General features: G+C 44.0%; 1 protein-coding gene across 1 annotated transcript in view; it reads left to right on the forward strand.

Moving 5' to 3' along the window:
- LOC128698402 (uncharacterized) overlaps positions 1-24,098 on the forward strand; it is a 151,187-nt gene that overhangs the window by 55,380 nt on the left and 71,709 nt on the right. Inside the window, exons 3-4 of the mRNA XM_070104511.1 lie at positions 7,942-8,133; positions 16,424-16,567. Coding sequence (XP_069960612.1) covers positions 7,942-8,133; positions 16,424-16,567 — 336 coding nt within the window. The remainder of the gene's footprint in view (positions 1-7,941; positions 8,134-16,423; positions 16,568-24,098) is intronic.

Consider the following 24,098-nt stretch of genomic DNA (forward strand, 5'->3'; position numbering starts at 1 on the left):
TAATTGGCAAGTTGCATTAGTAGCTTCAATTATTCGATTTTGAAGGGACCTGATCGCGTCATCGATTGCACTGGAAGGTAGATTTTCCACTGACACAATTTCATCCTCACCCAGAAATGCCCTGAAGGGGTCAAATCCTAGGGTGTTAAGATTGGATTTAGGAGGTACAGGTATTCTAAATGGAGAAGTTTGTAGTTGTATTATAACAGGGATATGGTCAGATCCTACATTTCCACCAGGAGATATACGACAGTGAAAGATGTCACAGTCCCTGTTTGTCAGTACTATATCTGGTGTCCCTGGATGAGGACCAATATACGATTTAAAGAATGGGCCTTGAAATGACAAGTTTCTGGCTGTCATGATATTAAATAGTTGTTTTCTTTTAAGTCACCCAGTGGAATACCAGCTCCACAGTTGAAGAGGGCAGGGTGATGAGCTTTAAAATCTCCTGCTAGAATTGTTGGACTGTTTCTGCTTAATATCCTATGTAGAGGAATTGACTCTATATATTGTTGTCTCGGGGGAAAATATCCAGTTACTATCACTAGTTGGCCATGAGACGTCGTCATTTCTATTGCAAGAATGTTATCTTCATCAACATGAATATTTTTAAATGTATAACCTAATTTAACTAAGATGGCTACACCACTAAAAGGTCCTCTCGATTTCTCCATAGTCGAGTAACTGTGCTATCTCTTATGATGCTGTTAATTCTGGCAACAAACACCGTTCGTTGTGTTTGATAGCTTTCAGGTGCAATTGGGTGGATACCCAAAGTCTTCAATTTGTCCAGGACGTCCTGCTTAAGTAGTTGAAATAACTCTTCTTCAGAAGAGAGGAGAAGTACTACCCCAGCGAGAGTTGTAAAAACATCCACTGGAGCAACAGTTGAATTTGAGCAAATACATGCTAGAATTTCTTTCCTGTACTTTTGGTTGCCATCAACCCGTAATCTTACTCTTATCCGCGCCATGATGTCCAGGAAGGTACATCTGGCACATAAGTTAATTTAACTAAAAGGGTCTTTCCTTGGTGTTAGTCTAACATCCTATTTCAGCTGACTTATGAAGGTCAGCCCCTAAGATAGCCTACCCTCGAGTGGTGAGGGGGACACGTGGCCCAAGGCAAAGATCGGCCGGATTTTAAAAAATCACACGGGCTACCGGATGGTCAAAATGCCTTGTGTTAACTCGTCAAAGCGAAGTTGCCGAAAAAGAAGAAGACAGGAAAGTCAGAAGGATAGCAATGTATGTAGTGTGTTAGTGTGTGCGCCAGTGTAGATGTTTGTGTGAGGGGAGGATGGGGAAGGATGGAGGGATGGGGAAGAGAGGGGGGAACAAGCAAGCAAGTCACAGCCTTACCCTCTTGATGGGATGGGGCTCGAAGTGACTGCAAGCAAGTTTCCTCTCAGCTCTTGTGAAGAACAACTCAGAATAACCCAAGAAAAATCTCGAGTAACAGTGTTCAGAGTTTCTCAGCTCGAGAATTACTCAGGATAACTGAAGAGCAGGAACGACGACGTCTTCTCTCCACGGCGGCTGGGCGGCTTCCTGTGTCTGTTTACTTCAGTTACCTTGTCATAAAACTCTAGTAGGTTTGTGACACAGGATTTGTCTTCCATGAATCCATGCTGGCTGTCGTTTATAATCTTGTTCCACTCCAGGTGCTCCACCACTTTCCCTGTGATAATCTTTTCCAAGACTTTGCATAATATACATGTCATTGACACTGGTCTATAATTTAGTTCTTCATATCTGTCTCCCCTCTTAAAGATGGGGGCTACATTTGCCTTCTTCCATACTTCAGGTAGTTGCCCAGTTTCAAGAGAAGTATTGAAGATTTTGGTTAGTGGCACACATAGTGTCCCTGATCCCTCTCTAAGGACCCATGGAGAGATATTGTCCGGTCCCACCGCCTTTGAGGTATCAAGGTCACTTAGGAGCTTCTCCACCTCCTCCTCAGTTGTGTGTAATTCATCCAACACTTGTTGGTATATCTCTTGTTGCTGTACTCCATAGTTTTGTCTTCACATTGTCCCTTCAGCCTCCACTGTAAATACTTCCTGAAATCTCAAGCTGAGCTCCTCACATACCTCCTGGTCGTTTCTTGTGAGCTCCCCACCTTCTTTCCTCAACCTGATTACCTGGTCCTTGACTGTTGTCTTCCTCCTGATGTGGCTGTAGAGTAGTTTTGGGTCAGACTTGACTTTCGATGCTATGTCATTTCATACTGCCACTGTGCCACTCTACTTATCTGTGCATACTCGTTCCTGGCTCGTCGACTAATCTCTTTATTCTCCTGAGTCCTTTGCCTTTTGTACTTTTTCCATTCTCCAGAGCACTTAGTTTTTGCCTCCCTGCATCTTCGGGTAAACCAAGGGATAGTTCTGTCCTTCCCATTATTAATGTTACCCTTGGGAACAAACCTTTCCCCTGCCTCCTTTCATTTTGATGTTACAAAGTCCATCATTTCGTTTACTGATTTTCCTAACAACTCCTGTTCCCACTGAACCTCCTGCAGGAAGATCCTCATTCCTGTGTAGTCCCCCCTTTTATAGTTTAACTTTTCCCTTTCTACTCCTGTTACCCTCTCCACTTTTAGCTCCACGATGTATTCAAAGCTCATAACCACGTGGTCACTAGCTCCAAGGGGCCTTTCATATGTGATGTGCTCAATGTCTGAGCTACTCAGGTTGAACACTAGGTCCAGTCTTGCTGGTTCGTCCTCCCCTCTCTCTCTGGTAGTATCCCTAACATGTTGGTGTATGAGATTTGCCAGCATAACATCCATCATCTTGGCTCTCCATGTTTCGGGACTCCCATGTGGCTCCAGGTTTTCCCAATCAATCTTCCTGTGATTGAAGTCACCCATGTGTGTGTGTGTACTCACCTAATTGTACTCACCTAATTGTGGTTGCAGGGGTCGAGACTCAGCTCCTGGCCCCGCCTCTTCACTGATCGCTACTGGATCCTCTCTCTCTCTCTCTGCTTCCTGAGCTTTGCCATACCTCTTCTTAAAACTATGTATGGTTCCTGCCTCCACTACTTCACTTGCTAGGCTATTCCACTTGCTGACAACTCTATGACTGAAGAAATACTTCCTAACGTCCCTGTGACTCGTCTGAGTCTTCAGCTTCCAGTTGTGACCCCTTGTCCCTGTGTCCCCTCTCTGGAACATCCTATCTCTGTCCACCTTGTCTATTCCCCGCAGTATCTTGTATGTCGTTATCATGTCTCCCCTGACCCTTCTGTCCTCCAGTGTCGTCAGTCCGATTTCCCTTAACCTTTCCTCGTACGACATTCCCTCGAGCTCTAGGACTAGCCTTGTTGCAAACCTTTGTACTTTCTCTAACTTCTTGACGTGCTTGACCAGGTGTGGGTTCCAGACTGGTGCTGCATACTCCAGTATGGGCCTAACATACACAGTGTACAGTGTCTTGAACGATTCCTTATTAAGGTATCGGAACGCTATTCTCAGGTTTGCCAGGCGCCCGTATGCTGCAGCGGTTATTTAGTTGATGTGTGCCTCCGGTGACGTGCTCGGTGTTATGGTCACCCCAAGGTCTTTCTCCCTGAGTGAGGTCTGCAGTCTTTGTCCACCTAGCCTATACTCTGTCTGCAGTCTTCTTTGCCCCTCCCCAATCTTCATGACTTTGCATTTGGCTGGACTGAATTCGAGAAGCCAGTTGCTGGACCACATGTCCAGCCTGTTCAGGTCTCTTTGCAGTCCTGCCTCATCCTCGTCCGATTTAATTCTTCTCATCAACTTCACGTCATCTGCGAACAGGGACACCTCAGAGTCTATTCCTTCCATCATGTCGTTCACATATATCAAAAATAGCACTGGTCCTAGAACTGACCCCTGTTGGAGCCCGCTCGTAACAGGCGCCCACTGTGATACCTCTTCACGTACCATGACTCGTTGCTGCCTCCCTGTCAGGTATTCCCTTATCCATTGCAGTGCCCTCCCTTTTACGTGCGCCTGATCCTCCAGCTTCTGCACTAATCTCTTGTGGGGAACTGTGTCAAAGGCCTTCCTGCAGTCTAGGAAAACGCAATCTACCCACCCCTCTCTCTCGTGTCTTACTTCTGTTACCTTGTCATAAAACTCCAGGAGGTTTGTGATACAAGATTTGCCTTCCATGAACCCATGCTGGTTTTCATTTATAATCTTGTTCCTTTCCAGGTGTTCGACCACTCTCCTCCTGATAATCTTCTCCATGACTTTGCACACAATACATGTCAGAGACACAGGTCTGTAGTTTAGTGCCTCGTTTCTGTTTCCTTTCTTAAATATGGGGACTACATTAGCTGTCTTCCATTTCTCAGGTAGTTGCCCAGTTTCAAGGGATGTGTTGAAGATTGTGGTTAGAGGCACGCACAGCATCTCTGCTCCTTCTCTAAGGACCCATGGGGAGATGTTGTTCGGTCCCATCGCCTTTGAGGTGTCAAGGTCACTTAAGAGCTTCTTCACCTCCTCCTCAGTTGTCTGTATGTCATCCAACACTTGTTGGTATATTCCCTCTTGATGTTCCCTTCTGTGCTGTCTTCCCACAGCCCTTCCTGTCTCTACTGTAAAAACTTACTTAAATCTCCTGTTCAGCTCCTCACATACCTCCTGATCATTTCTTGTGAGTTCTCCACCTTCTGTCCTTAATCTGATCACCTGGTCTTTGACTGTTGTCTTCCTCCTGATGTGGCTATACAACAGTTTCGGGTCAGTCTTGATTCTCGATGCTATGTCATTTTCATACTGTCGCTGGGCCTCCCTCCTTACCTGTACGCACTCATTCCTGGCTCTGCGACTGATCTCCCTATTTTCGTGTGTTCTCTGCCTTCTGTACTTTTTCCATTCACTATTGCATTTTGTTTTCCTTACACCGTCGGGTAAACCAGGGGCTCGTTCTGGTCTTCCCGTTGTTACTGTTGCCCATGGGAATAAACCTTTCCACTGCCTCCTTGCATTTTGTTGTTACATATTCCATCAGTTCTTTTACTGGCTTTCCTGCCAGTTCTCTGTCCCACTGGACCTCCAGCAGGAAGTTCTTCAACCCTATGTAGTCCCCTCTTTTATAGCCAGGCTTTTCCCATTCAACTCCTGTTATTCTCTTCACTTGCAGCTCTACTATGTATTCAAAGCACAGAACCACGTGGTCGCTAGCTCCTAGGGGACTCTCATACTTGATGTCCTCAATATCTGAGCTGCCCAGGGTGAACACAAGGTCCAATCTTGCTGGTTCATCCTCCCCTCTCACTCTGGTAGTGTCCTTAACATGTTGGTGCATGAGGTTTTCCAGCACCACGTCCAACATCCTGGCTCTCCATGTTTCGGGACCCCCATGTGGCTCCAGGTTTTCCCAGTCAATCTCCCTGTGGTTGAAATCCCCCATAACCAGCAACTTTGCTCTGCTGGAGTGAGCACTTCTTGCCACCTCAGCAAGTGTGTCCACCATTGCTCTGTTGCTCTCTTCATATTCCTCTCTTGGCCTCCTGCAGTTCTGTGGTGGATTATACATCACTGCAATGACCACTTTGTGTTCCCCAGACTGAAGTGTACCTGCTATGTAGTCTCTTTCTCCCGTCTCATCTATTCCTTCCATTTTCTCGAATTTCCATCTGTTTTTTACGAGCAGAGCAACTCCACCTCCCCCCCTGCCCCTTCTATCTTTCCTCATGATCTGGTATCCTGGTGGGAAGATTGCATCTGCTATTGTCTCCGTGAGTTTTGTTTCTGTAACTGCTATGATGTCTGGGGACTTCTCATTGATTCTTTCTTGCCATTCCTCATGTTTATTCGTTAATCCATCTGCATTTGTGTACCAAACCTTCAACTTCTGTTCTAATACTGTAACTGTGGTGTGGGGGGTGGAAACAGAGGGATCCGTGTGTGATGGTTGGTTTGGATTGTTCAGTTGCCTTTGGGGTGTCGTGGCTGGAGTCCTTCTGCAGGTGTTTCTGGGGGGTGCGCTTGTCCTTCCATTTGTTCCTGGATTATTCTGCTCTCTTTTTTCATTTTCTCCCATTTCTCCTTTCGTTTTTGAACTCTCTCTTTCATTGTCTTCCTTTCGTCCTGTGTTCTGTCTCGATCGAGGTACACACTCCGGAACTCCTGCTTGCCTCTCAGCCATGCTTTCTCCTGCAGGATCATGGTTCGGGTTGATTCTGCCTTGAAAATTACTTTGAGAGGCCGATTCCTTTTCTTTGTGAACCACCCAATTCTCCGAAAATTTGCCACCTGGGTCATGTCCCCCTCGTCTATCACCTTCATGATATCTTCAATCGCTTTTTTCTCCTCCTGCTTTCTTTCATCATAAGTTTCCCCTTTAGCTTCGTCTAGCCCATAGACAAACACGGATCTTTCCCTTTCCACCTCCCACTGTGACTCCCATTGCATCCTCTGATGTGTTTTAGTTCCTTCCCGTGGAGTGTTCCTTCCTTCAGTCCCTTCCCTAGTTATTGCCCCTATGCTTCTTGGTTTATCCTTCCTGCTCACCTGCTCCTGGCCCCCACAGGTATCTGGTAAGGTCCTTGCACATGTCCTAGTTCCTTCAATGTCTTCCAACCTCTCATTCTGTCCTAGTGTGCTCCCTGTCTTTGTTTTGGCCCCATGTGGGTTTGACAGGACCTCTGCATACAGTTTAGTTTCCATGCTTCCTTCAGACCTGTTGTCTGTGTTTGATGTAGCCATTGCCGATGCTACTTCTGCATTATCTTTGTCTCTGTGCTGTTTCAGATGTCTCAGCTCCTCTTCTAATCTCTCTATCTTGATTTCTGCTGCTGTGGCCTGTTGCTTCCACCTTCTGCATTCTGCTGCTAACCTCTCTTCCATCTTCCTTTCTAGCTCATCTAATCTCCTTCCCCAGTCTTCCTCCCTTTTTTTGAGCTCTACCTCCCATTCCTCCCTCCCAGATTCGTCCTTGGAGCCCCTTGTCCTCATCCTGGTTAGGGGGAGGGGAATAGATGGTTAGGAGAGGGGATGGATGGTTGTGGGGGAGGGGGAGGATGGTTATTGGAGGGGTAGAGATAGTTGGGGGAGGGGGTTAGATGGTTTGAGGGAGAGAGGGGATGGATGGTTATGGGGGAGGGGGAGGATGGTTATTGGAGGGAGGGAGGTAGTTGGGGGGGTTAGACGGTTTGGGGAGGGGTTAGGTGGTTTGGGGGAGGGGTAGGTGGCTAAGGTGAAGTGGTTAGGGAAGGGGGAGAGGTGGTTAGGGGAGGGGGGGTACGTGTTTGTGTCAAGTGTTTGTGTCAAGTGGTGGAGTGTGTGTGTGTGTGTGTGTATGTGTGTGTGTGTGTGTGTGTGTGTGTATGTGTGTGTGTGTGTGTGTGTATGTGTGTGTGTGTGTGTGTGTGTGTGTGTGTGTGTGTGTGTGTGTGTGTGTGTGCAGCAGGAGAGAGAGAATAAAACCACACAAGATATTATCCTGCTTTACAATGTCACTTACCTTCATTTAGTATCACCTATGTTTAACCAAGCTGAGAAATGTTGTATATTACATTATACTACATATTATCCAATATATAACATAATGTAAAGTCACTGCAGATGGAGAAGGTTACAGTAGCTTTAGAATAATAATATAATTAGAGTTTTGGAAGAGAAAGGGACTTAAATTACATGAACATTAAGATATTATGAATTAAGCATTGAAAACTTTGAAAGGAATTCCAAGAACTGAAGTACAGTATAAGAAAATAAATATTGGATAGGTAGATAATAAAGGAAAATTACCATTAAAACTGAACTTTGTATATGCAAAACAGATCAACATTAATTATGTAAAACTGAACATTGTTTGATACTTGATAATCCAATAATTTCTAATTTTGGTGAATAATTGAGTATCAGTAATAACGAAAAATTTAATGAGAAAATATCTTAATAAATTCTTACATTTTTTCCTTTGTATTTTCACTGGCATTATTTTCACACTTGTAGTACATGAGTGTTGGTGTTACCTCAGCCACCAGAAGAGATGAAGAAGATATTAAACAATGTCTGGAGTCTGGAGTGTCAGTGGGCAGCAGAGAACAAACAACAGGACGGCTGGTCGGTGTTGCTTTGAGTTACATCATCACTTCAAACTCTTCATGGTATACTGATGAGGCCAAGTGCAGCACCCAAGCTGAGGTAATAGCAAATATATTTTTATATATACAATTAATAACGAACGTTTCCTTGAATGAGGACTAAACTGGTTTTTGTCTGATTTGTTTTTCATCCATCATGGTTTTCGCTTATTACTTAAAAGGCTATTACAAGGTGTTTTCTCACACTACTGAAGATTGATATACTTCAGCAATATTTGGGAATCTTTACTGTGGAATCTTTTCGCCAACCACTGGCTTCTTTAATGCAGTACAGAGAAGAACAGTGGAAGATAAGGAGGAGTTTGAGGTAATCAATCCCTCAGCTGGGAGCTGATGTGTTCAATCTTGAGAAAAGTAGAGCATATGCTTGACTTATATACTGAAATCAGGTGAGTTGAAGCAGAAGGAAGTGGAGCCACTAGTGGGAATTTCCACTAGTGTAAGTAGGTCATGACTACAGTTTAGGCAGGTATTGAAGAACTCCGAAATTGTGCCCAAGTTTCTCATTATTTAACTTGCAGGTTTTCTAATTATTATCATTATAATGAAAGAGAATCGCTAAACCACAAGGGTTATACAGCGCAGCAGGACAAGGATGCACTGGTATTGGGTAGCAAGATGGAGAGGGATGATTATTAGGTTATGGAGTGCAGCAGGGCAGTGGATAGTGCAGGGGTAGAAGGTAGCTAGAGTTTGAGGTAGAAAGGACTGAGGAGAGTGCTAGAGGTATCATCATCAGAGTTTGTATACTAAATCAGTTGCTGTCAAAAAGTCAATGAGTCTGGATTAAAGGAGGGTCCATCAGCAAGAAGGGAAGGTAAAGAAAGAACAGTGGAGTTGGAGGTAACTTCTGTGTACTCGTTGATAGAGTGAGCAGTCTAACAGAATGTGGCTAACAGATACTGGAACCTGGAAATGCTCACAGACAGGAATAGGGCGCCTCTCCATGAGATACCCGTGAGTAAGACGAGAGTGGCCGATGCGAAGAAGAGAGAGAGTAGTCTCCCAACCTCAACATTAATGACATGAAGATGCCCAGAAACGTACACTCGGTTTAATAGAATGAAGTTTGTTATGGAGGTGATCAGACCAATGTTTTTGCCAACAGGTACAAAAGTGAGTAGCAGTTAGAGCAAAATAGTCTGTGAATGGAACACCTCTACATGAAACTGGGAGGTCATGTACTGCTGACCACGCAGCAGTGTCTGCCTGTTCATTGCCCTGAACGTCATCATAACCATGCTAGAGATATGACGTAACCAAAGTTGGATACGAAGAACTTGGGTGTGAGGTGCATCAAATTTTTGTATAGCCTGTAAAGCACTAAGGGAGTTTGAAATGACCACAGATGGTGGCACAGGCATAGATACAATACAGATAAGTGCTACAAGAATGGCATACAATTCAGCCATAAAAATGCCGAGGATAATACATGCCCTCGCACGACACTGTCGGGAAACACTGCTGCAAATCCGACGCTGTCAGAAGACTTAGAGCCATTGGTGTACACTGCGATGGCACAAGAATGAGAGGAGAAATGGTCAAGAAAATGAGAGCAGGAAGCCACTGTAGGTAGTTGGGCTTACGTGCATGGCAGTGGGAAAGAACAGACACGAACAACTGGAACTTCCCAAGGGAGAAGGGAAAAGTGAGATGTTACATGAACACAGAAAGGTGGTAACTGAAGAAAAGACAAGAGCGAATGCAGGAGGAGAGAAAAGGGATGGAGTAAACAGGGGCGACTAACAAACAAAGAACGTCTGCTTACATCAGTGGCTATCCTATACATGGAATAATTGTGAAGGTCATGAGATCGTACATAATAGTGAAGGTAATTAGCATCATGACGATCGGATAAGGATGGAATATTTACTTCTGCATAGAGTCTCTCAACAGGCGAAGAGCGAAGCACACCGAGGCAAAAACGTAATCCCTGGTGATGGATGGGATTAAGGCTAGAGAGAGTTGCAGGATAGGCCGCAGAATAGATTTTGTCACCATAATTAAGTTTCGATAAAATTAGGGCTGAATGTAAGTGAAGGAGAGTTCTACGATCAGCTCTCCACGAAAGATGAACGAGTGTTTTTAGGTTCTGCTGGCTATGACAAGTTGCCTTCAGGAAGCTATATGAGGTTTCCAGGATAACCTACGGTTAAACAGAAGGCCGAGAAACCTGACCTTATCAACGTTCTGGGATACATGATCCGTATAGGTACAAATAATGATCAGAGACGGCTGAACATCTAGTGAAAGTAATTTGGTAAATTTTACTACTGGAAAATTTAAGAGCAATGGGACGGTAGAGGGAGGCATCATGTCCCATAGTCAGGTTTGTGAAAAGGTAGAACAATGGCAGAGTTCCACAGCTGGGGAAGAACTCCTTGTGACCAAATAAGATTAAACAGTAAGAGGACTACAAGGGCTGACTGATGTAAATGCAGTAGCATACGAATATGAATGCCACCAGGCCCAGCTGCCGATGATCAGCACGCAGAGAGTGTTGCTTCCAGTTCCAGAAGAGTGAAAGGCACATTATATAATTCTTCTTTGAGAGAAGAAAATTTGAGGGTTCTAGCTCTCTGACAGACTTGGAGGAAAGAAACGAGGGGCATAGATGGAACCCCCAAGACATACAGACCAGATGATTACCAATGTCAGTGGCAACGTCAAGAGGGTTTGCTATATCGACACCAGCAACCCGAAGGTTAGGAGCTGGGTCGAGGGAGTATTTACCACTCGGTTTCCATATTTTGTTCCAGATTGTACTCATAGAGGAAGCTGAAGTGATGGTAGAAACATAATCCCACCAGCAAGTGCTTTTAGCGTCATGGATGACATGGCAAGTAACAGCTCTATTCTGTTTAAAATCAAGGAGTTTCTCTGTGCTTCTGTTGTACCACTACCTGCCCACGTAGCGCATTTCAAACGTACTGCCCGAGCACAAGCAGCAGATCACCAAGGTACGAACATCTGAGAAGAAGTGCGAGCATATAGAAGTGAAGGGTATAGAATGTGAAGCTGCAGTTAAGAGCGAGGTCGAGAAGAGGAGTAAAATCTCATCAATGGAGGATAAGGAAGGAGCCTCATTAAAAGCAGTTAGACTTGCATAAAGATCCCAATTCGCCCAGTCAAATTGCCAGCTTGGGCTACGAGGAGGTGGGGAATACGATGGAGAAGTAAGGATGAATGGGAAATGATCGCCATCATGCAAGTCCGGGAGGACAGACCAGATGAAGTCGATGCAAGAGAATGAGTACGAGGATCAAAACGGGTGGGAGAACCTGTATTTAAAACATCGAGGTGAAGAAAAACGAGAAAAGTCTCTAACTGAATGCCGCGGGAGTCACAGTGAGACCCCCATGAGGAAATGGTGGCCATTAAAATCGCCAACCAACAGAAGTGGTGGCGGTAAGGATGAAATTAGAAAGACAACACCTGGGATAGATAATGCCTGAGAAGGAGAGATACAAAAAACAGATTATATACCACTTATTCAAGTGGATACGGGCTGCAGTGTAATGCAGCGAAGTATGAACAAAGAGCTGACGGTATGGAATATCAGTGTGTGTCAGAAGGTCACTTTAATTAATGGTTCCATCGGAAAAAGGATCTGATGAATACAATAAATCATAGCCTGAGATAGGATGGATAACAGCAGAGTGTAATTTGGGTTCTTGTAAACAAACACCAACAGCGAAAAACTGGGAGAGCAGCACCTGAAGCTCACCCCGGTTACTTCTGAGGCCACGGATATTCCACTGTAAATAAGCCATGATTTTTAATGAGAAAGATACAAGAAATCTGCAGGTAAAGGTAGCTATGGACTAGAAAGGTTAGAAAAGTCCACATGTGGCGGCAGCTTAAAACGGTCAAGCAGCGAAGGAATGGGATGCTGCAAAGAGAAGAGTTGTGCAGATAGAGAAGAGGGAAGAGGAGGAACATGAGATGGATCGGTGTTCATTGATGGTCCAGACTCAGCAGTATATTCTGAGATAGCATTCAGTATTTTGGAAGACAAGGACGTGTTGTGGGAGACAATATTGGAGATGGAAGGAGGAGGGTGAGTAAATATTGGAATGACAATGGACCGTACCAAATTAGGGGGGGCGAAAGGGTAGAGTAAACTGGAGAAGAAGCATTGGAGGGGACAGAAGAGGAAGTAACTTGGGAAGGGGAAGAAGAGGAACAAACTGGGAAGGGACAGGAAAGGAAGATACAATAAAAGGAGGAGGGTGAACCTCCACTCTTGTAACAGATCCAGTTATAGGTGAAGAACCACGTACAGAGACTGAAAAGGTAAACTGCGGAGGAGGAAGAAGGGGAGGAAGGGTTAAAGAAGATTTGAGCAACGGAGATTTTTTGGACTTCTGAGAAGCAGAGGGGTGATTGGGAGGAAGTGTTTTGAGTGAGAAGACGAAGAAGTGAGAACAGAATGAGGTGTTGAGGTAGGGGCTTCTGACTCCAGAACAGCAAAAGAATTAGAGACAAGAGTGGCTGTGGAAGGGGTAACCACAGAGGAGGCTGCAGAAGCTGGGACCCCAGAGGAGCAGGGACGTTTAGTGACTCGAGAATAAGAAATACGGGGAAGTTTTCCTTGGAGGCATAGAAGAGAGACTGCCATAGCATATGGAGGCCTTCTGCCTCTTTGACACAACGGATTTCGTGTTCGTTTAAGTAAACTTGGCAACGGCGAGAGTAAGCTGAGTGAGCCTTATCACAATTAAGGCTAGAGGGAGGTAGACTAAAAGACATGTTGATGTGGTCGTCGGCATCACAGACTGGGCGTTCACCTATGGACCTGCAATATTTTGCTGGATAACCAAAATGCCAGCAATTTCAACACTGTTGCAGAGTAGGGATCACCTTTCATACTTGTAAACGGTGTCCCCCAATATATACAGAGAATGGAAGCTCACGGCAGTTAAAAGTAAAGCGATCTTCACTACAAGGGTATCGTCTCCGCCCACAGATGAGGATTGGGAGGTCTTAAAGGTCCGGCTGATCTAAAATGTCATCGCCACGTCTGTAAATTCTGTTGAACAACGGTATGGGGCAGAATGACAGTACCACTACAAGAACTGAGGGAATGATGTTTTACAATAATCACAGGAACAGTATCGATAGCTGTATCGATACTGTATCAGGAAGGGGCCCAGGGTGAGCAGGTTCATTGATTTGGGGTTCCATGATTAAATCTCTTCTTTCTTTCCATTTGTTAGGAAAAAAGTAAAGAAAAAAAAAAGGAGGGAACGTGGAGGAATAGCTCCTAGGAGGTAAAAAAGCGCCGTAAATCCCCCTCCGCACAAAAGAGAACCCCAGCACCACAAGCAGTGCAGATGCTGCATGGAACCCATGCCTTAGTAAACCAGCAATCCAGGATAGCAACCTCACATACACCGAGCCACCTTGGTGGACAAAAGAGAGGGCGTCCAGACATGCGCCACAAAGCATACCTCCTTCGACCTCCACCCCCTGGAATCCGACAGGTAGCCTCCAGAGATACACCCGTCACCCGAAAGACACCCAAAGCCACACCCCCCGGGAGACCGGAGAGAGACTGGGACACCTCCAGGCGATCCAGATTCCAAGGCAAACTACACCACTGCCAAGGATCTCAAAGGAATGTGATGGACCCCGGTATCCTTCCCCCTTCCTAGGAACCAGCGTGCCTGTGGGAAGAATCCCAAAGGCCAAAAAATAGGAAGAGAATAAGGGAGGGATGGGGAGGAGGAGGAAAGGGAAAAATGGAGGATGGGGAAGATGGATAGAGGAGGAGACTAGGGGGTAATTAGGTTAGGTCTGAGGAAGGAGGTCACGCCAAGGAGCCCCCCTTGAAGAAGTAATGTCTCTAAACCATTTACATCATAGTATGTGTAAAACACATCAGCATCCTGGGATCATGATACAGGGAATATCTCAATGCTTGACAAACATATAGTCATGACCCGCTTACACTAGTGGACTTTTCCACCGGTGTCGCCGCCTACCCTTGCTTTTCCTCACTTATTTGTTATATATAAGCCACTTCTCCATGTACATGTACTTTTCTCAACATTGATGGACTGAACACATCGACTCTGGGTTAAGGGACTGATTATCTCGAGCTCCATCTCTCCTTACACCTTTCTGCTTTGTATAGGACTGGTGAAGCCAATGTGTGGCGAAACATTTCTTCAGTAAAGATTCTTATATGCTGCAGCAGTGTCTCAACACAAAGGTGTTGATGTCGTGTTTATCAGGTGTTTTGGTATTGTAACTCAGGTGTTGTGGTCATGTCATTCAGATGTTGTGGTACTGTCACTCACGTGTTGTGGTATTGTCACTCAGGTGTTGTGGTACTGTCACTCAGGTGTTGTGGTACTGTCACTCAGGTGTTGTGGTACTGTCACTCAGGTGTTGTGGTACTGTCACTCAGGTGTTGTGGTACTGTCACTCAGGTGTTGTGGTACTGTCACTCAGGTGTTGTGGTACTGTCACTCAGGTGTTGTGGTACTGTCACTCAGGTGTTGTGGTACTGTCACTCAGGTGTTGTGGTACTGTCACTCACCTGTTGTGGTACTGTCACTCAGGTGTTGTGGTACTGTCACTCAGGTGTTGTGGTACTGTCACTCAGGTGTTGTGGTACTGTCACTCACCTGTTGTGGTACTGTCACTCACCTGTTGTGGTACTGTCACTCAGGTGTTGTGGTACTGTCACTCAGGTGTTGTGGTACTGTCACTCAGGTGTTGTGGTACTGTCACTCAGGTGTTGTGGTACTGTCACTCAGGTGTTGTGGTACTGTCACTCAGGTGTTGTGGTACTGTCACTCAGGTGTTGTGGTACTGTCACTAAGGTGTTGTGGTACTGTCACTCAGGTGTTGTGGTACTGTCACTCACCTGTTGTGGTACTGTCACTCAGGTGTTGTGGGACTGTCACTCACCTGTTGTGGGACTGTCACTCAGGTGTTGTGGGACTGTCACTCACCTGTTGTGGGACTGTCACTCAGGTGTTGTGGGACTGTCACTAAGGTGTTGTGGTACTGTCACTCAGGTGTTGTGGTACTGTCACTCACCTGTTGTGGGACTGTCACTCAGGTGTTGTGGGACTGTCACTCACCTGTTGTGGGACTGTCACTCAGGTGTTGTGGGACTGTCACTAAGGTGTTGTGGTACTGTCACTCAGGTGTTGTGGGACTGTCACTCAGGTGTTGTGGGACTGTCACTAAGGTGTTGTGGGACTGTCACTCAGGTGTTGTGGGACTGTCACTCAGGTGTTGTGGTACTGTCACTCAGGTTTTGTGGGACTGTCACTCAGGTGTTGTGGTACTGTCACTCAGGTGTTGTGGTACTGTCACTCAGGTGTTGTGGGACTGCCACTCAGGTGTTGTGGTACTGTCACTCAGGTGTTGTGGTACTGCCACTAAGGTGTTGTGGTACTGTCACTCAGGTGTTGTGGTACTGTCACTCAGGTGTTGTGGTACTGTCACTCAGGTGTTGTGGTACTGCCACTCAGGTGTTGTGGTACTCTCACTCAGGTGTTGTGGTACTGCCACTAAGGTGTTGTGGTACTGTCACTCAGGTGTTGTGGTACTGTCACTCAGGTGTTGTGGTACTGTCACTAAGGTGTTGTGGGACTGTCACTCAGGTGTTGTGGTACTGTCACTAAGGTGTTGTGGGACTGTCACTCAGGTGTTGTGGTACTGTCACTAAGGTGTTGTGGGACTGTCACTCAGGTGTTGTGGTACTGTCACTAAGGTGTTGTGGTACTGTCACTAAGGTGTTGTGGTACTGTCACTAAGGTGTTGTGGGACTGTCACTCGGGTGTTGTGGTACTGTCACTTAGGTGTTGTGGTACTGTCACTCAGGTGTTGTGGTACTGTCACTAAGGTGTTGTGGGACTGTCACTAAGGTGTTGTGGTACTGTCACTAAGGTGTTGTGGTACTGTCACTAAGGTGTTGTGGTACTGTCACTCAGGTGTTGTGGTACTGTCACTCAGTGCTGGGACTCACGTGTTATGGTACTGTCACTCAGTGCTGGGACTCACGTGTTATGGTACTGTCACTCAGTGCTGGGACTCACGTGTTGTGGTACAGTCACTCAGTGCTGGGACTCACGTGTTGTGGTACTGTCACTCAGTGCTGGGACTCATGTGTTATGGTACTGTCACTCAGTGCTGGGACTCATGTGTTATGGTACTGTCACTCAGTGCTGGGACTCACGTGTTATGGTACTGTCACTCAGTGCTGGGACTCACGTGTTGTGGTACTGGCACTGTACTGTTGTCATAATATTGTTAATAAAACATTATTATAAGTTTACCATATAAACAGTGTTATATAATGTCTACAGGTGACAATGGCTCGGATACTTAATACTACGAAGAGTCGTGTCGACTTGTTCCAGGACCCAACAGTGAAGCAAGTACTGTATATGGATATTTTCTGCGTCCACCCAGACTATGGTCGTCAGGGTGTTTGTAAGAAGTTAGTGCAGGTGGGTAGTTATTATTATTAGTATAATCAAGGGGGAAGCGCTAAACCCGGAGGATTATACAGCGCCTGGTGGGGGGATGTGGAAGGCATTCAGGCTTAATTCGGGGAACTGGAGCACAGATCCAATTCCCTAAATCAAGAGCCCCTCACCAACATCAAGGAACCTTCCTTGTAGGGCAGGTGGGTAGTGATTAGCACTTGTGGTGGTGTTTAATGCAAGTTGGTTGTGATTAGCTCTCGGGAGGTGTTAAGGTGAAGTTGGTGGGTGGTACTTAGGTGTGCCTCGGGCCCAAAAATGTAGCTTTTTTTGTTTACCGTCCGATTTCCTCCAGTTTTGGTACACAAGACAAAGTGTTTTCACTCTTTCTTGAAAATATTTATCAAAAATATACCTCAAACGACAACTGAGAAAAGACTGAAAAAGGCTGATTTGCTGAAAAATGCCCTTTGGGGACTATTTATTCCTATATGGGACATCGTAAGGTTGTTTGGACACTTGGTGCCGAGAGAGCAATGCTTATACGAAGTTTAGGCAACGCCTTTTCTCTAAATAACGTATCTTTATTTAAAAAAAAAAATATTTTTTTAGTTCCTGGAATACTGCAAAAAATCTGCCCTTTACTCCCACTTAACTCCGAAAGTATTTGGAATATTTCCAAATTACGTTACACACAATTAGAGAAATCATTATTCTACAATTTCTGTTAATATTATTCCATTTAATTAAGTAATAAATGCAGAAATAGGAACTGAAGGTGAATAAGTTACTTCCGAGATATAGGCCTAGAACGCCGGCCGGCCCACCGTCTCAAAAAAAAAAAAAAATTTTCGCGAAAATCGCGTTTGTTTGGGTGTATTTCTTAGTAAACTGATGTTCTAGTGCAGTTATCCTCTTCAAAACACCGTTTTCTCTTACTCAGAGACCAAAGAATACGACACGGAGAAGACATGGAGAGCAGTAACTCTATTTATCGAAATATTCCCGATAATCTTTCGCCATATTATGGCCTATTTTTTTTCAGTCTAGAGTATATAACATGTTTGTATGTTATTTAGAGTGTTTATTATATCATATTAGATCAATTCTGATAGATAAATAAGCTGTAGAGTTGATATATAAGCTGATGTAAGCGTAATAATGAAGTAATTTCTCCTGGCGCGGCAACCCTTCCGCGCATTATGATATGATTAATGACTTGCTCAATCTAGGGATAAGCTCCGCCTTCAGTTTTATGATGCCAAGTAGTCAGTTATTATATTAGAAAGTATAATGCAAGAAAAAGCGATAAAAAACAAGGAAAAATTTCCAAAATATATATGGGCTGTGAGCAGACTCGCTACCAATATCACCGTCACCTTACCTCATATAAATGACTGTAATTTCTTGTAGAAACGTCGCAGCAGCTGCAGCCGCAGCAAGCAGCAACAAGGCTGCTCCTATATCTTGCCGTCCCCTGGGCCTATCCGAACTCCAGTGATGGCCAAATTTGCAAGTACTGCTGCAACAACATGCAAGTTAACTATAGTTACATAAAAACTGACGGTGACGACAACGAAATGGACTAAATATGACAGAAGAGGGACAGGCATTCAAGTACCAGACCTGCTGCCAGACGTGAACCAGACACAAGACGTTTTCCACTAAATGAAATAACTGACCTCCATATCAACTGCACCAGTGTTTAACGGGAAGACAACATGGCAGAAATCCTGATCAACTAAATCTCCAAGGAAATGCCAGGTCTGTAGGACTTTTTTTCGTCAGTGCCAAACGAGGGAAAGAATTGAGCCTTTAAACATGGCTGACCGGCATTCAAACAGCAGCTACTGCCAGACGTACAACTAGCGAAGTGAAATTCTCATCTTTACTGACGTTCATCTGTTGACAGTAGCATCATATCTGTACCATCATCATATCACCTGTACCAGTGCTAACGAGAGGGAAACACAGGAGACATCGTCAAATCAACAGTACAAAACTCCAAGGTTATAGGTCGGATATCCCTCAGTGCCAGCCGTGAGAAAGAAGTGAATAGTTAAACAGTCAAGGTTAATGTTATAGTAGCTGACCTATATTCAGCTGACCAGTGTACAGCGAGAGAATCATAGCAGAAAACGCCAAATATATCTATAAACTCAAGGAAAGTCAGGTTGTAGGTGGCGTTACTCCCCTCAGTGTTTTAAAAATGGCTGAGTCAGCAAAACAGGTCAGGCAGTCAACAACACCACACAACCCCCGATAAATGGAACTGAGGGGGATTTGGAAGGATTTTTTAGATTTTGCCACCGAAGTGGCTAGTTTATTGTGCACCCCATATCCATCCTGTGGACGGTAGCGCGAGAGCATATGGATACACAAAAGGCCTAGGAACTAGGCCCCAAAGGGTTAACAGGAATACATATGGATTTATATCTACATATCTATAGTTCACTTATCTGTTACAAGCAAATTTAGGAAATTTGCTTAGTATATCTGGTATCTTATTTTCATTAATAAGATATCTTGACATGTCACATAGGTTATTATACTGTCTGTCTCTGTATTCCTCAATGAGTGGACAATTAAGCACATAGTGTTCAAGAGAGTGACCATATGCCTGATCACATAATTTACATTTAGTTTGATCATCATCTGTGTGTCTCCCAAACTGCCAGAAGTACTTGTAACCAAGCCTAAGCCTGGCCACTACAACATCAGTCAGTCTGTTCACATTGCAAGTTGCTCCATAAACATACTTATCTACGTTCATGTTATCATAGTGGGTTATAGATCTACTCAGGCTTCTAACTGCATTCCTATAACAATCATTTTCATTATTTACTTCTCTCCTAATATTATTCCTGATGCTAGACACAGTTATACCAAAGTTATATTCTACATTCTCCTTCTGGATACTCTTCTTGGCTAACATATCAACTTTATCATGAAGGAGTAATCCAATGTGTGATGGGATCCATAGCAATTGTACATTAATTCCTTTGTCCCTAATTTTTGAGTATCTATACCTGGCTTCCCCAATGAGCATGTTGTTGGAGTCATTATATGAGCCAAGAGCCTTCAATGATGACATAGAATCAGTAATGATGATAGAGTCAAGCTCAGTGTCATAGGTTAGCTTTAGCGCCATTAGGATTGCAAACAATTCAGTTTGCAGTGTAGACGCCCAGTTGTTAATTCTTATGCCTAACTCAACAAATTTATTATCGTTCTTAACTAGGGAGGTGGCAACAAGAGCAGATGCAGCCCTGCCAGAAGACTCCTGTTTAGATCCATCAGTGTATATAACTTGTGATAACTTGTTACTACCAGCTAGGTGAGAAATTTCTTCTTGAGCAGTTGCTCTAACAAGAGATTTAAGGAAGGGATTACTAGCAATGAGCTTCTTGGGAGGGACTTGTAGGTATGTGATATTAAATGAACACATCTTCCATGGAGGGGTGAAATGCTCTTGTTGCCTACAGTGATACAGTTCATGCAGGTTATAAAACTTAATGCAATTGCACGTTTTCACAATCCATTTAGATCTGTGTGTATTTACCTCTAGACACTTGGTAAGATTCACTGTGACAGTGTCTGGTTCGTTTCTCAACATTCTAATACCGAGTACAGTGTTAATTTCAACAATCCTATCACTGATACTAGAAATACCAAGCTCCTTCCTCATGTTAAGAACTTTTGTAGATCTGGGACAGCCAAGAATAATCCTGAGAGCTTCATTTTGCATTAACTCCAAGGGTCGGAGAGAACTTTCTCTAGCTAATATCAACATGGGAGCAGCATAATCAATTAAGGACCTAACATAAGCTATGTACATCATTCTCACGATTCTCACATTTGCACCATAGTTGGGATTGTAGCCAGCAACAGCTTTGAGAGCATTTAGCCTAGCTTTACATTTCTTGTTTAGTTGTGGTATAGTGGATTTGTTAAAGGGTACATCTACACCAAGATATCTGTAAGTTTTAACGTAGCTAATGATTTCACCCAGCAAATAGATGGGTGGGGGATGTCGTTTGCTTGTTAATATCTTAGTTTTAGAGGAAGATATTATGAGGCCTAGTCGATTACAAATTGCTTGAACTTCATTAAGAATGGTATTCATCTTCTTATGCCCTGTTGTATGGATCATGATATCATCAGCATAGCTTATAGCTATATGTTTAGGTGAGGCAGGTAGAGCATTTAGGAGAGCATTAATCAGAATATTAAATAGCATGGGACTAAGAACTCCTCCCTGCGGTGTACCTAAAGACATTTCTTTAGAATCACTTCTGAAGCCTTGGTAAAGGACAGAGGATACTCTATTTGACAGGTATCCTATTATCCAGCAGAGTAAGCTACCACCAATATTCATTTTGGCTAGTTCATGTAGTATAACGGTTCTGTTCGCAATATCAAATGCAGATTTTAGATCAAGAAAAGTGGTAAAACTAGTAGAGGTGTGTGCAGTGAGAAAGGTGGAAATACAGTTCTGCACACTTTTACCTTTCATGAACCCATAGAGGTAGGGGGAAAGTTGATCTCTGATTCTGTAGTACAGTCTGTTAAGCATCATTCTTTCAAAAGTTTTACAAAGACAACTAGTTAAGGAGATCGGCCTAAATGTATCAGGCTGTTGGGGCTTAGGGATAGGCACAATGAGACTATTGGTCCAGGAAGTAGGAAGAACGCCCTCAATGTAACTGAGATTATACAGTGCCAACAAAGGGTTATCAGGCACGTGCCTTAGGGTTCTGAGAATATCATAGGTTATACCATCCTCTCCAGGAGCAGTTGATCGACCTTTGGTTAATGCATTATCTAATTCATACTCGGTAAAGAGGCAATCACTCTCATCAATATTTTGGCTCATAAAATTAATCAGTTTCAACATTTCTTCAGAAGTACTCTCTAAATTTTTTCTAATATGAGATGGAAGGCTTTCATGCCTGGATGCTTTGGACCAGTCATTTATGAGGTCATTTGCTTTTTCAAGAGGAAAGGGATGAGCAACATTGCCAGTCTTTTTCCTGGTTATTTTATTTATACCTTTCCAAGCCAAACTCAAAGGGGTGGACCTATTTAATCCACTAACAAACTGTTCCCATTCCTGTTGCCTAAGTTCTTCCTTTCTATTCCTTGCATTTGTTAGTGCAGCTTGGAACGTTCTGAGCAGGTCTGGGGTTCTACATTCACGGTATGCTTTACCAATCCTCCTAGCTGCATGTGTTAGATTGCGCAGCTGTGGATCATTATAGTATTTACATTGGTTTTTATTGTTATTTATAGTGGAGGGTTTTTGTTTCCTATTCCTGCCCACTTGATCTGTGAGAACACTCTCAATAGTGGTAATTAAATCATCATTAAATTTTTGTGTGCCAATGGGCTCGTAATTCTTATACCATTGATCCAAGTGGTTAATAAAGTTGTCTCTGTGTTCTGGTTTGAGAATAAGTTTCCTCCTTCTGTATTTAGCTCCTTGATTGCTGGAGATGTGATCAAGATTGACAGTTGTTAGTCTTGGGAAGTGATCAGATAGAAGATCATCAACTATGACAGAGTCATGCATCGTATATGATGTATTAAATCCAAGACACAGATCTAGTATGCCACCATATATGTGAGTAGGCTCAGTAGTTTACCTGGAGTTTACCTGGAGAGAGTTTCGGGGGTCAACGCCCCCGCGGCCCGGTCTGTGACCAGGCCTCCTGGTGGATCAGCGCCTGATCAACCAGGCTGTTGCTGCTGGCTGCACGCAAACCAACGTACGAGCCACAGCCCGGCTGATCAGGAACTGACTTTAGGTGCTTGTCCAGTGCCAGCTTGAAGACTGCCAGGGGTCTGTTGGTAATCCCCCTTATGTGTGCTGGGAGGCAGTTGAACAGTCTCGGGCCCCTGACACTTATTGTATGGTCTCTTAACGTGCTAGTGACACCCCTGCTTTTCATTGGAGGGATGGTGCATCGTCTGCCAAGTCTTTTGCTTTCGTAGTGAGTGATTTTCGTGTGCAAGTTCGGTACTAGTCCCTCTAGGATTTTCCAGGTGTATATAATCATGTATCTCTCCCTCCTGCGTTCCAGGGAATACAGGTTTAGAAACCTCAAGCGCTCCCAGTAATTGAGGTGTTTTATCTCCGTTATGCGCGCCGTGAAAGTTCTCTGTACATTTTCTAGGTCGGCAATTTCACCTGCCTTGAAAGGTGCTGTTAGAGTGCAGCAATATTCCAGCCTAGATAGAACAAGTGACTTGAAGAGTGTCATCATGGGCTTGGCCTCCCTAGTTTTGAAGGTTCTCATTATCCATCCTGTCATTTTTCTAGCAGATGCGATTGATACAATGTTATGGTCCTTGAAGGTGAGATCCTCCGACATAATCACTCCCAGGTCTTTGACGTTGGTGTTTCGCTCTATTTTGTGGCCAGAATTTGTTTTGTACTCTGATGAAGATTTAATTTCCTCATGTTTACCATATCTGAGTAATTGAAATTTCTCATCGTTGAACTTCATATTGTTTTCTGCAGCCCACTGAAAGATTTGGTTGATGTCCGCCTGGAGCCTTGCAGTGTCTGCAATGGAAGACACTGTCATGCAGATTCGTAGTGCCCACAATTCGAACATTATCATGCTCATTTAGCAATCTCACTAGTTTAGTTCCATTGGTGTTTGTTATAGACCCACCAATATTCTTATGTCTGGCATTAAAATCTCCAAGAATGATGGTAGGTTCACTATTGATGCGATCTGGTAAAGCATCAGGTCGAAACTGGTTCGCTGGGGAATAGAGATTAAAAATGTTTATGGAAAAATCGCCTGCATATACTTTGACACCATGATACTGCATGTTAACTCGACTCTGCAAGGAAAGGAGTGGTGATTGCTAAAGCAGATACTAAGTGTACTAGGGACTGGAAAAGAGAAATAAATATTATTGTATATGAGTAAAAGAGCGAAGAGTGAAAATGGCAGGCATTAGGGGGGTACAGGCTGCCATAATTATATTTATATTTCTTCTTCAATTCCATGAAGAAAGAAATCAGTCATGGGGGTTGGAAAAGGTGAATGGAGTAACAGCGCCCTGGACAGTAAAAGCCCAACAGTTGCCATCCTACCAGAAAAGTAAATGTCACTATCGCCGCAAGGTATGGCAACACCGCATACCTAAACAAAAACAGTGGCACACAGCTCTTATTGTAGCGCTCTTAAGTGGTGATATCCAAATTAATCCAGGACCTCAAACTATTGTGCAGAGGCAAAACAGACAGATAAACGACGGCGATAATGACGGTCTAGTAGCTAGGAATGATAACCTTAACTCCATATGTAATGCATACATAGGTCAATGTGAGACAATACAGCCATTATTATCTCAAACACTACCAAACAGATGCATACACTGTACTAAAGTACGCATGAAAAACAGAAAAGGCACCTTATGTAAAATGTGTAAGGGGTGGGTGCATGATGGATGTATGTACAATTATAGCAACGGTGCCAGAATTCATTTTGTGTGTAACAAATGCACTTTGGCACAGTTACCCTTTAGCAGTGATGAC

Source organism: Cherax quadricarinatus, chromosome 92 (genome assembly GCF_038502225.1).
Source record: "Cherax quadricarinatus isolate ZL_2023a chromosome 92, ASM3850222v1, whole genome shotgun sequence".
NCBI classification, from domain to species: Eukaryota; Metazoa; Arthropoda; class Malacostraca; order Decapoda; family Parastacidae; genus Cherax; species Cherax quadricarinatus.